The sequence below is a fragment of the Megascapheus bottae genome, chromosome 22, assembly GCF_031878675.1.
Source record: "Megascapheus bottae isolate mThoBot1 chromosome 22, mThoBot2.hap1, whole genome shotgun sequence".
Classification (NCBI taxonomy): domain Eukaryota; kingdom Metazoa; phylum Chordata; class Mammalia; order Rodentia; family Geomyidae; genus Megascapheus; species Megascapheus bottae.
This window is the reverse complement of record NC_143530.1, coordinates 30,156,034-30,170,833: the sequence shown is the minus strand read 5'-3', so window position 1 is coordinate 30,170,833 and position 14,800 is coordinate 30,156,034. Positions and strand designations below refer to the sequence as shown.

The window sequence follows — 14,800 nt, the reverse complement described above, 5'->3', positions numbered from 1 at the left end:
ATCTGTGGTTCAAGTGATAGTGAGTGAAAAGCTAAGGACAATGCCCAGACTTTGAGTTCAACTCCTAATTGTAGAATCAAAATAAAGTTATTGAATGAGCACCAAATTAGCATTACAGAAAGCCATAGAACTAAGATGGCATATTTAGAAAACTGCAGGTGGAAGCTTGGTCATTGAAGGCTCATGCTTGTAATCATACCTAACTAAGGAGGCTAAGATCTAAGGCAGCCCTGGGTAGGAAAGGTGATAAGACCCATATATCCAATTAACCAACAAAAAGCCGAAAGTGGCTCAAGTAGTAGAGCACTAGCACTCAGCTGAAAAAAAGTTCAGGGACAGTGCCCAGAACTGGAAAAAAAAGAAATGTATACCAAGTTTAATATGTCCAGACATACATCAAGTACTAGATGAACTCTTTCATAAAAATGACATTTGCCGTTAAACACTGCAAAATTAACATTTTAAAAAACTGTCAATATTCTACTGATTTATTGTTCTCATTCTAACATGCATCTCCTCTGCCCTTTCTACAGTTTTATTAATACCCTGCTATCTTTAGCACTTAAAAGTTCTAGTCTAACCTACCCAGTTTTGAACTTTCACCATCACTGCAAATGTGGGTATAGGAAACTTTGAAAATATGTTTCTGTGTTTTGTGTGTGTGTGTGTGTGTGTGTGTGTGTGTGTGTGTGTGTGTGTGTGTGTGTGTGTGTATACATGTGTGCACACACTTCAACTCAGGACCCGGGTACTATTCTTGAGCTTTTATGATACAACTTTTGGCTTTTTACTGATTAATTGTAGGTAAGAGTCTCAGACTTTCTTGTTAGGCTGGCTTCAAATCTAGATCCTCAGATGTCAGCCTCTGGAGAAGCTAGGATTATAGGCATCAGCCACCAGTACTTGGAACTGAAAATGTGCTTTTTTCTAGTATACTGGCTGTGATCCTAGTTGCTGTGGATGTGGATGAGGGAATATTGTGGTTCAAGGCCAACCCAGGGGGAAAGTTCATGAGACCCTCATTTCAATCAGTGGTCTGGGCATGATGATCATGGTGCTATGTACTATCATCCTGTAGCTATGCAGAAGGCTGCAGATATGGGACCATGGCCTGTGACATGACCTGGCAAAAATATATGACCTTACCTGAAAAATAAGGGCTAGAGATATAGCTCAAGTGATTGGGTATTATGTAGAAATCATAAGCCCCTGAGTTCAAGCTCTAGTATTGGCAGAAAAACAAAATTTTCTTTAATTTTCTACTGTTATTTCTAATCAGAAAGAATGACAGGCCGGGTGTAGTGGCTTACGCATGTAATCCTAGCTACTCAGGAGGCTGAGATCTAAGTATCTCGGTTCAAAGCCAGTCTGGGCACTAACGAACTCGAACTCTCTAACCACTAGTAAACCAGAAGTGGAGCTGTGGCTCAGGGTTAGGGCGGTATAGCCTTGAGCTGAAGAGCTTAGGGACAGTGCCCAGGCCCAGAGTTCAAGCCCCATGACACACACACACACACACACACACACACACACACACGCACACACAAAGAAGAATGACAATTTTTTTTCAAACTATAATGAAGACAAGTTTTAAATTTGAAGGGGCTGGGGGTATAAAAATGTTGTGGGAGTGGTGCTGTGGCTCAAGCTGCAGGACCAGCAAACAAATGAATAAACATGTTAGCCAGGCACTGATGTCACACTTGTAATCCTAGCTACTCAGACGGCTGAGATCTGAGAATCATGGTTCAAAACCAGCCAGGGTAGAGAAAAGACTGTGAGACTCTTATCTCTAATTAACCACCAGAAAAAAAACAGAAGTGGCACTGTGGTTCAATGTGGTAGAGCACTAGCTTTGAGTAAAAAAGCTCAGGGACAGTGCTCAGGCCATGAGTTCAAGCCCTATGACCAAACCAAAGGAAAAAAAAATGTTGTATACTCAAGTGAAGTAACATTTGACTCCTTCCCACTTATAACCAAGAAAATTCAGCCAGTACTCAATAATCACAGGTTTATGATTAAAATACTTATCAATAGCATAATTATATTGTTCTGCCTGTATTTTAAAATTTAAATTAAATATATGTTTTGGCTGAGTAATCCAATTTATGTTCAAGAGACATGATGTCAGAGTTCTTACTAAATGTGTGGTAGTGTGGCTGCTGCTTAAAATTTCTTTGAATATGATTTTTTCTTTTTTTTTTTGCCAGTCCTGGGCTTGAACTCAGGGCCTGAACACTATCCTTGGGTTTTCTCAAGGCTAGAGCTCTACCACTTTTGCCACAGCACCACTTCTGGGTTTTTCTATGTATGTGATACCAAGGAATTGAACCCGGATCTTTGTGCATGCTAGGCAAGCACTCTACCACTAGGCCAAACTCCCGGTCCTGATATAACTTTTTAGTTTTAGGAACTACTAATATTTTAATAAAAATCCTTAAAGAGACCACTAACCCAGCCATTCTAAGTGTTTAAAGGAATCTTATATGCAGGCGAGGAAGAAAGCTAATGATAACTATGAAAGCTTAGGGAAGAATAAATTTCATGAGAACAGAAGAACAAATGAAAATCAGGAAAGAAACAAGCATGCTCAACTCAGTAATCCAAAAAACTTGAATATGATGTTAAAGATACGCATGTATAGACCCTACTCCTAGATCCAGTAAGCTAAGTGCCAGGTGGGACCTGCGCATCAGTCAACTTCACAAGTTGTCCATTTTGTGTGTGGGGGGGGGGGTCATGGACACTTCACAAGTTGTGTGAATGATTCTCATACTTACACAGGTCAAGAACCATTGCCATTCTTCCTGTAAGCAGCCTGAGGTAACCTGTGAAAATGGTTCTCTCCTCTCTTGAGCCAGGAAAACCCCCAAAATCTTACAAGTCGAGAGGTTCATATCTTCATGTTCACTTTAAGAACACCAGAGAAACAGTCCAGGCCAACAAGGGTAGGCATATCTGAAAAGCTACCAAGTATCTAAAAGATAGCACTTTAAAGAGTTAATGTGTGCCATTCTGGCATTACAATAATAGAGTTGACAGTGTGCTCAAGCCAAACAGTGGGGCTGGACAGAGTATGCAGTGGCCCAAAAAGAGTGCTAAATTTCTGCTGCATGAACTTGAGAATGCAGAGAGTAATACTGAACTGAAGGGTTAGATGCAGATTTCCCTGGTCAATGAACACATCCACGTGAACGAATCATACGAGATGCACTGCCAAACTCACAGAGACCATGATAGGATTAACCCATATGTAAGTTCCCCTGCCACACTGAGATGATCCTTATTGAATCAGAGCAGACTGTTCCTACACCAGAAGAGGAGGTTGCGTAGAAGAAAAAGATATCCCAGAAGAAATTGAAGAAACAAAACCATGGCATGGGAATCCATTTAGCATAAAATAAATGAACAAACAAACAAAGAATCATTGCCTATCTTGTGTGTTGATTTGCTTTAAATGATCAGTATTATGATTTGATTATTATCTTCAGTTCAACAAATCAATTTAGGAGTAGATTGCACCTTAGTCCAGAAAATGATTCCTTGTATCTTTGTCCTGCATTTTTCCCAGCCTCATCCATGCCCACAAGTTATATGGTTCCATTTTCACATATGTACATGAAGTAAAACTAATATATATTTAAACCACATACAGTCTTTTGTGTGTGTGTGTGAGTCACAGGGCTTGAACTAGGCCTGGGCGCTGTCCCTGAGCTCTTCAGTTCAAGGCTACCACCCTACCCTTGAGCCAAGCCCCACTTCCTGTTTTCTAGAGGTTAATTGGAGATAAGAGTCTCAGGTCCTTTTGTGCCTGGGCTGGCTCTGAACCTCGATCCTCAGATCTCAGCCTCCTGAGTAGCTAAGATTACAGGCATGAGCCACCATACTCGGTCACATACAGACTTTTATAAGCCATAAAAATATACTTTTGCTATAGTGAATTTGTTTGGTATTCATGAAAAGGCAGTGCCCACACTGGTGGAATACTTGATGACAGAAGATAAAGAGGGAATTTGATGATAGAATAAGGGGGAAAAGGCCATGTGATGTGAAGCTGTGAGCCCAGAAATCGGGCAAAGCAAAGCAAAGCACTTTCCTGCAGACACTCCAGAGAGCTACCCATCCTGCCCACACCTTGACTTCAGTCCAATGAAACTGAGACATCCAGAACTATAAAAGAATAAAAGTGTGTTGTTTTAAGCAACCAATCTGTGGTTATTTGTTGTAGCAGTCAGAGAAAACTCAAAACCTTCTGGGAGGGAAAATGACTTTGAGAAGGAAGCTATTGTAATTGAACTTGCCAAGGAAGTCCAGTGGCATCACTCTCACTGAAAGTCACAGCAACATGTAAACCTCACACACTTAAATGCTGTGACCATCCTATGACAACATCACAGTTCCCTGTGGTTTTGTATTAAATATACCACCTCCAGGTATATAACAGGCTTCCTCATGAGATCCATCCACTTTCTACCTACCGTGTAAACAACGTCAGAGAGGGGGGAGGGGGAAAGAAACAGGGACAGAAACATGAGAAGTATGTGAGAAGTAATGCATCCACTACCTGACAAATGTAACTGTAACCCCTCTATACATTACCCTGACAATAAAATTTAAAAAAAAATAGAATGTCACCCTAAAAATTCACTACTGTATACTTGTATATTCTATAAAGGAAAAGTTGACCAAATAACTTGGAGTTCCTATTAAAAATAAGTACTTACATGGTGAGATGAATGGAAGTTATATGATCTACACTGCTGCTTAAATTTACCTACTTTTATCCTCCAAAAATAGTCATGGAGAGAAGCCTATGTTAATCAACAAATTTAATTGATTTTTCCCTTAGTTTGGAAGAAAGAAATAGACATTTGGAAGATTTGATTAGAACACCCAAAGAGAAAACCAGAAAACCTAGGTAAGGTTTCCTTCCTTTTAAAAAATAAGTCTTTTGGGGCAGGAGTTTGCCCTAGTGGTAGAGTGCTTGCCTAGCATGCACAAAGGCCCGGGTTCAATTCCTCAGTACCACATACCTAGAAAAAAGCTGGAAGTGGTGTTGTGGCTCAAGTGGTAGAATTCTAGCCTTGAGAAAGCCCAAGGACAGTGCTCAGTCCCTGAGCCCAGGATTGCCAAAAAAGAAAACAGTACATTTGTATTTACTATATGTTTTTTTTGATATATTTGTGGATATTTATTTATATATATATACTAGATTATATATTACTCTACATAGTATGTATACAGATATAAAATATAAATAGTATTTATATAAATAGCATTTTTGTTGGTGGTGGTCCTGGGGCTTGAACTCTGGGCCTGGGCATTGTCCCTAAGCTCTTTAGCTCAAGGTTACTGCCCTACCTCTGGGCCAGGGCTTTGTCCCTGCCTGAGCTTTTCAGCTCAAGGCTACAGTCCAACCCCTTGAGTCACAGTGAACACTTCTGCTTCTGAACACTTCTGGTTTTCTAGTAGTTAATTGAAAGGAGATAAGAGTCTCATGGAGCTTAGTGCCTGGGTTGGCTTTGAAGTGCAAACCTCAGATCTCAGCCTCCTGAGTAGCTAAGATTACAGGAGTGAGAAACCATGCTCAGCGAAAAAAAATTTTTTTTGTGGGTCATGGGGCTTGAACTCTGCCTGGGTGCTGTCCCTGAGCTCTTCAGTTCAAGGCTACCACCCTACCCTTAAGCCAAGCCCCACTTCCCATTTTCTACATGTTAATTGGAGATAAGAGTCTCATGGACTTGAGTGCCCAGGCTGGCTTGTAACCGAGATCCTCAGATCTCAGCCTCCTGAGTAGTTAGGATTACAGGTGTGAGCCACCCCGCCCCAGCTAAATAGTATTTATTTATATACAAATATATAAATAAAAAACTTTTTTTCAAGCCAGGGCATGGTGGCTCACGCCTGTAATCCTGGCTACTCTGGAGGCTGAAATCTGAGGATCAAGGTTCAAAGCCAGCATGGCACAAAAGGACCTGAGTCTCATCTCCAATTAACCACTGGAAAACTGGAAGTGATGCTGTGGCTCAAGGACTGGGTGCTAGCTGAAGAGCTAAGGGATAGCACCCAGGCCCAGAGCTCTAGTCCCAGGACTAAAAAACAAACAAACAAAACCCAACTTTTTCTTCCTTTGTTTATTTATTTATTTATTGCCAGCCCAGGGGCTTTCACCCAGGGCCTGGGCACTCTCCTTGGACATTTTGCTCAAGGCTAGCCCTCTGCCACTTGAGCTACAGCGCCACTTTCAGCTTTTTCCTGAATATGTGGTACTGAGGAATCGAACCCATGGTTTCATGCATACTAGGTGAGTACTCTACCACTAGGCTACGCTCCTAGCCCTCCTTTTTTTTTTTGTATGCTTTTTTTTTTTTAAAGATTTATTTTTGTTTCTGTGGTACCAAGGAATCAAACCCAGGGCCTCATGCATGCTAGGCAGGCACTCTACCACTAAGCCACATTCCTAGCCCTCAACTTTTTTTCTTATCTTTAAGATCAATTTTATGAACACACTGGCCTAACATGAAATCATTAATAAAACTTTTTTTTTTTTTGCTGGTGCCAGTTGCTCATACCTGTAATCCCAGCTACTCAGGAGGCAGAGATCTGAGGATTGTGATTCAAAGCCAGCCCAGGCACAAAAGTCCATGAGAATCTTAGCTCCAATTTACCACCAGAAAACTGGAAGTAGAGCTGTGGCTCAAGTGGTAGAGCACTAGCATTCAGCTGAAGAGCTCAGGGTCAACACCTAGGCCCAGAGTTCAAGCCCCACAACTAACAAAGACAAAAACAAAAAACTGTTTTTTTTTTTGCCTTGCATGTAAACTCTGCTCCTAGGGAGGCTGACGCAGGAGGGTTTTGAATTTGAGAACTGTCCAGTCAATCACTAAGACTCTGTCTCAAAACAGAGTGTGTGTGTGTGTGTGTGTGTAAGTATGTGTGTGTGTAAGGGGGAGAGGGTGATGATGGGGGGGTGTAAGGCACCAACAACAAGAAACTTGAAGATAATGGGAGGTTCTTTGGGCCTGATTAAGAAGTACCAAATGATTATCAGAAGAAATATGCATTAGCTTGAGTCAAGGGAATTGCAAGTGAGCACTCAGTGGCAAAGTCAAGCTCCAGAGAGTCCACTTTGAGTCTCAGACTTGGAAGCTCTCAGCCAAGTAAAAACTGTCCTGCTACCTTCCTTACAGATCCTCCCTTCTCCAGGGGAGGAGGTCAGCACAAGGAGAGCAGAAATGCTAAAGGCAGTCAGAGATGGCCACCAGCTGAAAATGAGTCCTTCCTTTCATCCTTTTTACATTATTTTCTTTCTCTTCCTTACAGGTCAAGATTAGAAAACCGTCCGAAGTCCATGACTTTGGTAGGTCATGTTAATGGTCATATCAATGTTTTATTTCCACTAGAAAGACCACAAAATTAAACATGCCTTCCTGAGTTACATTTCAGATACGATCATTGACCTATCCTAAACTCTTAGAGGCAGGCATCTTCTGCTGCCTATCATACCTCACCCCACAATAAGCCCCTTCCTCTGAAACATTTTTTTTTTTTTTTGCCAGTCCTGGGCTTAGGTTCAGGGCTTGGACTTTCTCAAGGCTAGAGCTCTACCACTTGGAGCCTCAGCACCACTTCTGGCTTTTTTCTATGTATGTGGTACTGAGGAATTGAACCCTGGTCTTCGTGCATGCTAGGCAAGCACTCTACCACTAGGCCACGCTCCTGGCCCCTGAAACTATTCTTGTTTGGACCCCTTAACCCCATCCCCACTACCACATTTCATCTTTTTTTTCTATTGGTCATGGGGCCTGCACTCAAGACCTAGACACTGTTCCTGAGCTCTTTTTGCTCAAGGCTAGTGCTGTATCACTTTGAGCCTCAGTGCCACTTCCAGTTTGCTGGTGGTTAACTGGAGATAAGTGACTCACAGACTTCCTTACCTGGCTGGCTTTGAACTCTGCCTCCTGAGAAGCTAGGATTACAGATGTGGGCCACCAGTGACCAGCTACATTTCAATTTTTTCATTGGACCCACTGCCACTACCTACTTGGTGTTTCTGCCTTTCATTTTGTGCCCCCATTTCATTCTCCACAGATGAAACAGTACTTTTCAAAGTATTAGCATATCCCTTCCCTAAATAAAGCTCCTTGATGGTTTCCAAATGCATAACTAAGGTCCTCAGTGATCTAGCGCTTGCCTTTCTACGCAGACTTAGGATCCATTACATTTTCCTTTTGGTCATATGTACCACCTACAGTTTCATTTACTTCCTCCCGCCTTTTTTTTTTTTTTTTTTTTTTTTAATTTCCCCAGTCCTAGGGCTTGAACTCAGGGCCTGGGTACTGTCTCTGAGATTCTTTTTATTCAAGGCTAGCATTCTACCACTAGAGCCACAGCACCATTACTGGCCTTTTCTGTGTTTGTGGTACTGAGGAATTGATCTGATGGCTTCATGTATCCAAGGCAAACACTCTACCATGCTCCTAGCCCCTTCCTTCCTGTGTGTTGTGTGATGAGCATAGAGTTTGAACTCAGGTCTAGGTGCTGTCTCTGAGCTATTTTTTCTCAAGGCTAATGCATTTTACCCACAGCTCTATTTCCAGCGTTTTAGTGATTAATTGAAAATAAGAGTCTCATGGGCTTTTTTGCCTGGGCTGGCTTTGAACTACTCTCAGATCTCAGCCTCCTGAGTAGCTAAGATTAGAGGCATTGGCCCCCATTGCCTGGCTCCCATCTGTGTTTTTCTAAATACACTTTCTTAGTTCTATGCCTGTCATTCTCACATTCTCTATGTGGCACATTTTTATCCAACTCCTTTTCTTTTACTTTAGTCCTCACCTCACAACCTCCTACAAGACATCTTTCTTCTCTATAGTCAGTCAGGCCCTCTACCTCTCACCATATTTGAAAAGGCACTGATTCTGAAATCTTTGAACTGAAATTCTAAATTTAAAGAGATGAATGATCTTTTAAGACCAAAACTTCTAATTTTCACCTTAATATAGTTTTGAAAAATTTATTGAATTTAAATAGTCTGAGACAGCTGATTTGTGAGATGTATCATAAATCATAGAAACAAATAGCAGGTATAGCTATTGACCAAACTATTCCTTGAATAGGAAGATATTACTTTATCTCATTGAAGTTAGTATGCATGAAATCCTAGCTTCTTAGATCTGAGGATCATCTGATCACAGTTCCAGTCCAGCCTGGACAGGAAAGTCTGTCTCTTACCTACAGTTAATCACCAAAAAGCCAGAAATGGAGCTATGGCTCAAGTGGGAGAGCACTAGCTTAGGGACAATGCCCGGGCTCTGAGTTCAAGCCCCAGAACCAACACACACAAATTTTTGGAACATGTGAGAAAAGCACCTAAGTTGCTGCTAGCAGTATCTGCTTTCAGAAAAGCAAGCGTTGAAAGCTTATAGGTGATTCAAATGGTAAAAACAGACATCTTTTAAAAAAAAATTATTGGTGTTATGAGATCCTCTAGGAAAAGCTAAAATAAAGGCAACTGTTAAAATATAGTCAAAACTGAGGCCTATATACAGGTGATATGAAATGATGTCAGCAAGAGATTTGTCTGAAATACGGCTCTGCACATCAATGCTGACTTATATATTTATGTCCTTTTCCCTATAGGTTATCTCCAAATGAATGTACCTCCCTTGGAACGTGACTGGAGGAGCAGAGTCAAACCCAGACCTTTCATTAAACATTTAATGATGTTCAATAAACTAAGAAAAATGAGGTGAAGAGCCCAAGGAGTATTTACTTTCCTGGGGTGAGAGATCAGTGAAATGTTCTACAAATGTGTATAGCCTAACAGTCCTGTGTGCTATAGGAGCAGATGGGAAATGGTGCTGGACTATGTAAAGAACCAGGGAAGAAGGAGTGGTGCTAAGGCTCAAGGGGTAGGGTGGTAGCCTCAAGAGGAAGAGCTCAGGGACCATGCCCAGGCCCAGAGTTCAATTCCCATGACTGATACACAAAAAAAAGAACCAAGGAAAATTTTACAGAAATGCTGACACCTTGGCTAGACACCTTCAGCACTGATTAGGTATTTCTGGGATAGAAGAGGAAGACAGAGACAGAGTACATTCAATTTGGGGAGGCCTGAGATTCTCTGAACATCAAGTTACATCTGAACCTAAGCTCTTCACTGGGCAAGTGATGAGGGCCAGCATGATGAACATTAAATGCTAACCTAAGAAATGCAGCCTAGAGCTTGATGAGAAGCTCTGATTTTTTTTTTTTTTTTGCCAGTCCTGGGCTGGGGCTCAGGGCCTGAGCACTGTCCCTGGATTTTCTCAAGGCTAGGCCTCTACCACTTGAGCCCCAGCAGCAAGGCCTCTACCACTTGAGCCACAGCAGCACTTCTGGCTTTTTGCTATGTATGTGGTACCGAGGAATAGAACCCAGGTCTTCATGCATGCTAGGCAAGCACTCTACCACAAGGCCAAACTCCCGGCCCCATAGAAGCTCTGATTTTTTATTAAAGAATTTATTAACATTGGTTTTTACATCATATAACAAATGACGTGTTTAACAAACAAGTATTTAAGAAGGGAATTTCTATATATAATCACTGGCACTTAGATTTTAGAAATTAAGTAAAATTAGGCTGAGGGTTTGTATGTCATAGATACATATTAATCTATGTAATAAAACATTATGTCTATAGAGTCATAAAGCTCTGAGAGATTTTAAGTAGGGAGTATGTAATGAGTCCATTTAAAAAAAGGTCACCATTAGCCAGATGTTGATGGCTCACTCCTGTAATCTTACCTACTCAGGAGGCTAAGATCTGAGGATCATTGGCCAAGAAATCGTTCTGATTTTTACATCTGGTGTAATTAAGAGTGTATCTGGATGGTAATGGGATTAAGAGACATAGAAACTTACAAAAAAAGAGGAACCTGCTTTTAGAATCTCAAGTCTGTGAGCGGGTGATAGGATTCTGACCATAAGTTGTAGCTGGCCTTTGATTGGCCTATAAACCTTTTCTTATTGTAACAGGAAGGACAGCAGAGCCAGGAAGCACATCGACTGCAGGTAAGTGGTGGATTTTGTGGCGAGTAGTTCCTGGCCTGGGGATTGAACCCAGGGTCTAGGCACTGTTCCTGAGCTTTTTTTTAGTGGGGAGGGCATAGGGCTTGAACTAAGGGACTGGATACTCTCCACAAGCTCTTTTTGCTCAAGATTAGTCTACAGCTTGAGCCACAGCTCCACTTCCAGTTCTCTGCTGGGTAATTGAAGATGAGTCTCATGTACCTTCCTACCTGGGCAGGCTTCATACTGGGATCCTCAGATCTCAACCTTCTGAGTATCTAGGATTTCAGGAATGAGCCACTGGTATGTGGCTGTTCCTGAGCTTTTTTGCTCAAGACCAGTACTCTTTTATCACTTGAGCCACAGCTCCATTTCTAGGTTTTTGGTTTGTGTTGTTTTTTTTTTTCCAGTCCTGGGCCTTGAGCTCAGGGCCTGAGCACTGTCCTTGGGCTTTCTCAAGGCTAGAACTCTTAACACTTAGCCACAGCACCACTTCTGGCTTTTTTCTATGTATGTGGTATTAAAGAATTGGGGCCTTTAGGCATGCTTGGCAAGCACTCTACCACTAGGCCAAACTCCTGTTCCCATAGTTCTTATTTTTTGGAAGGGATGGATTGGGTAATTGGAGATAGAATTCTGACTTGTTTTCCCCAAGCTTTTGTACCTCATCCTCTGGGTTCAGCCCATCGAGTTGCTAGGACTACAGGCCTGAGTGACCAGTGCTGGGTTAATCTGGTATATGTTTTTGGTTTTTTGGTACCAGTACTGGGACTTGAACTGAGGGTATTGGTGATGTTCCTTTATCGGTCAAGACAGATGTTCTACCACTTGAGCCATAGTTCTACTTTCAGCCTTTGATGATTGGAAAGAAGAGGCTCACTGACTTTTTTTTTTAAAAAATTATTTAGAGAATACTTTATTAGTTTCTGTAATCAAACCCACATAGATAAGACCTTACATATTTAATATAGTGTTTACTCATGTACAAATGAAGAAATTTAGTGTTTTTAGACCAAAATGGTTATTAATTTCTGTACAATGCCAACTTAACATGGTAACTGGGATACTTTTTCCAAAGTTGACAGCACAGCTAAAGTTTCCGAAAATTCAAATTATGTATGTATATATATTTATATAAAAAGAATAATAATAGCAGTATGTTATGCATCGATAGCAGCAACAGCTTTTCCAGATTCTGCAGTTCATCTGAACAAACTTAGACATCTAGCATACTCTATTAATAAAAAGAAAAGGTAAAAAACAAAACCCTAGAAAAATGCGAAGTTCTGTTACTATTGTGGTATTTGGCACCATTTTTTTTTTATTAGCTTCTCAATCATCATCTGGAAAGAAAACATTCTTGAGTAACATCATTAAAAATAGCTGATAAAGCACAGTTACTACTATGTATCATGAAGCAGGTACAAGGTATTTTATATTTACAGAGGGCTGATACAGTACTGTCCTACGTCTATACTAGAGAATACAATTAAAAAGGCATTATTGAGACTTGATTCTATTTTTCCAGCAGAAGGCCCAAAGGATGGTATGACACAGCTCCGTAAAGAAATGCACTTTCTTAGATAGGATTTCCTTCCATTGCTCACTGCCTTTTTAAAGAAAGTATGAGCTGGGGAAGAATAGAGGTGTTGGTCTTAAGAGCCAGCACTCCTTCTGTTGTTTCCTTTTCCCAAATCCTTTTTTATGGATTACAAATTAATCTTTTTTTTTCCCTCTCAGAGGTATAGTAGAAAAAATTCTTCTTAGCCCAGGCTACATAAAAACAGTTTTTTGCTTGTACATAACAACATAATTTTTGCTTGATTTTTTTCATTTATTCTTTCTTTTTTTGTTGGTCATGGGCTTGAACTCAGCCTAGGCACTGTCCCTGAGCTTTTCAGCTCTAGGCTACCACCCTACCCCTGAGCCTGGGCACTGTCCCTGAGCTATTCAGCTCAAGGCTACCCTACCCCACAGTTGAGCCAAACCCCACTTCCCAGTCACTTCTAGTGACTAATTGGAGATAAGAGTCTCAGGTCCTTTTGTGCCTGGGCTGGTTTTCAATCTTGATATTCAGATCTCAGCCTCTTAAGTAGATAGGATTTCAGGCATGAGTCACTGCACCCAGCTTATTATTTCTATAACCAAAATTAGGTTGCAGATTTATGAAGGAAAGATGTAACACTAACAATACCATACCTCACTGATTCAACAAATATTTACTGTCCAGGCACTCTGGAAGCTGAATCAGGGGATGGAGAATTCACACATCAGACCCTGTCTCAAAGTATGGTCTTTAACTATTTCCTCTTGAGTGTTAGGTACTGTTTGAATCAGAGACAGAAGCCCTCTCTGACTGTAAGGTGTTCACTGGAGACAAATGGGAAACTCTTGTGAGTTTGTATTATGTGGGAATTTAACAAGGGCTAGGTAAAAGAGGAACTCTTACGAGAGTGTGAGGCAAAATAGTGATAATTTTAAAGCAAGTAAGATTCAGCCTCTCTTGAGGTGACAGCTGAATTAAGATTTGAAGGACATGCATTTCTTACCCTCCTCTACCTCCCAACACAGAGACAGACCCATGGCCCGAAAAGTACTTTCATTAATAACACTGAAGGAAATCTTAAGTCATCAAAGGGAATGACCTTCGGCTCTAAAACCTGTCCTGGGAATAAAATGGCTGAAGAGGAGAATCAACTGTGGGTGTGCCCAAACTGGAAAGAAACACCTCCTGGAAAACAGGAGGAGCTGTCAAATATTAGGGAAGACTAACCTAGTAGTCAGGATTTAAACATTTGTGTGTGAGTCTGGGCTTGACCTCAGGGCCATAGCTCCACTTCTGAGATTTTGGTAATTATTTGGAAAATAAGAGAGTCTCACAGCCTTTCTTGCCCCAGTTGGCTTTGAACCCAATCCTCTCATGTCAGCCTCCTGAGTGGGTAGGATTTTTAATTCTATAAACTCAGGGCCAGCATAATTAGGAAGATAGTTCTGAGGGAGAGCTGCTTAAATAGGGAGAAAATGAGCATCGGCATGCTGAAACTTGTGAGCTCAGGACGCACGTTTTTACCCTCCCGAAACACTTCACTTTGTATACTCGCATTAGCAGCCTTCCTAGACGGGAGTCTAAACAGAAAGTCCGAAGTAAAAGCCACCGGTGCAGCTATTCGTGTCGCCGAATGGGAGGCCTCCCCTAGACGACCCCCTCTGCCTCAGCCTCAGTCCACAGCTGCTGAGGCCACCACCTGGCGCCACAGACCCCCCCGCACGAGTGGCCACTCGGCGGTACCCCGAGCCCTGGAGCGGTTCACGGTCCGTCCCCGACTCCGAGGCACTTTCTGCGGGCCGGGCGGCGCCGTGACTCCGGAGCACACCCCGACCCTGACAACTATGCAGACTTCACCGCTCAGAGGACCACAGATGACACTTAACTGGAAGCGAAGGGAATGGTCGCGCGACTATCGAACCGCAGGATTCCAGCGACGGCAGGCACGACCGCGGGAAACCGACTCTCGCGGGAACTCCAGAACCCCGCATCCAGTCACGTGGCCGTGAGGGCGGGGCTGGCGTTCTCCGCCGAGCAGCCACGTAGGCCGCCTTCGGTAGTCCGGATAGGAGGCGTGGCCAAAGCCCCTGGCGCGGTACGTGCCTCGCCCCGCCCCTGCTGGAGCCCGGATGAAGAGTAACGCCATTGCCGCCGGAGCCGCCGAGAACACTCGCGGACCCGACTGGACACTGACTGGACCGGCTG

At 42.3% G+C, this 14,800-nt stretch overlaps 1 protein-coding gene across 8 annotated transcripts in view; it reads left to right on the top strand.

The window, feature by feature from the left end:
- Positions 1-9,748, top strand: part of Cage1 (cancer antigen 1) — a 51,718-nt gene extending 41,970 nt beyond the window's left edge. For all 8 annotated transcript variants that reach the window (XM_090356435.1, XM_090356430.1, XM_090356432.1 and 5 more), the window contains 3 exons: positions 4,850-4,918; positions 7,324-7,360; positions 9,640-9,748. In XM_090356435.1, coding sequence (XP_090212561.1) covers positions 4,850-4,918; positions 7,324-7,360; positions 9,640-9,654 — 121 coding nt within the window. In that variant the 3' untranslated portion in view covers positions 9,655-9,748. The remainder of the gene's footprint in view (positions 1-4,849; positions 4,919-7,323; positions 7,361-9,639) is intronic.
- Positions 9,749-14,800: the final 5,052 nt, after the last annotated feature.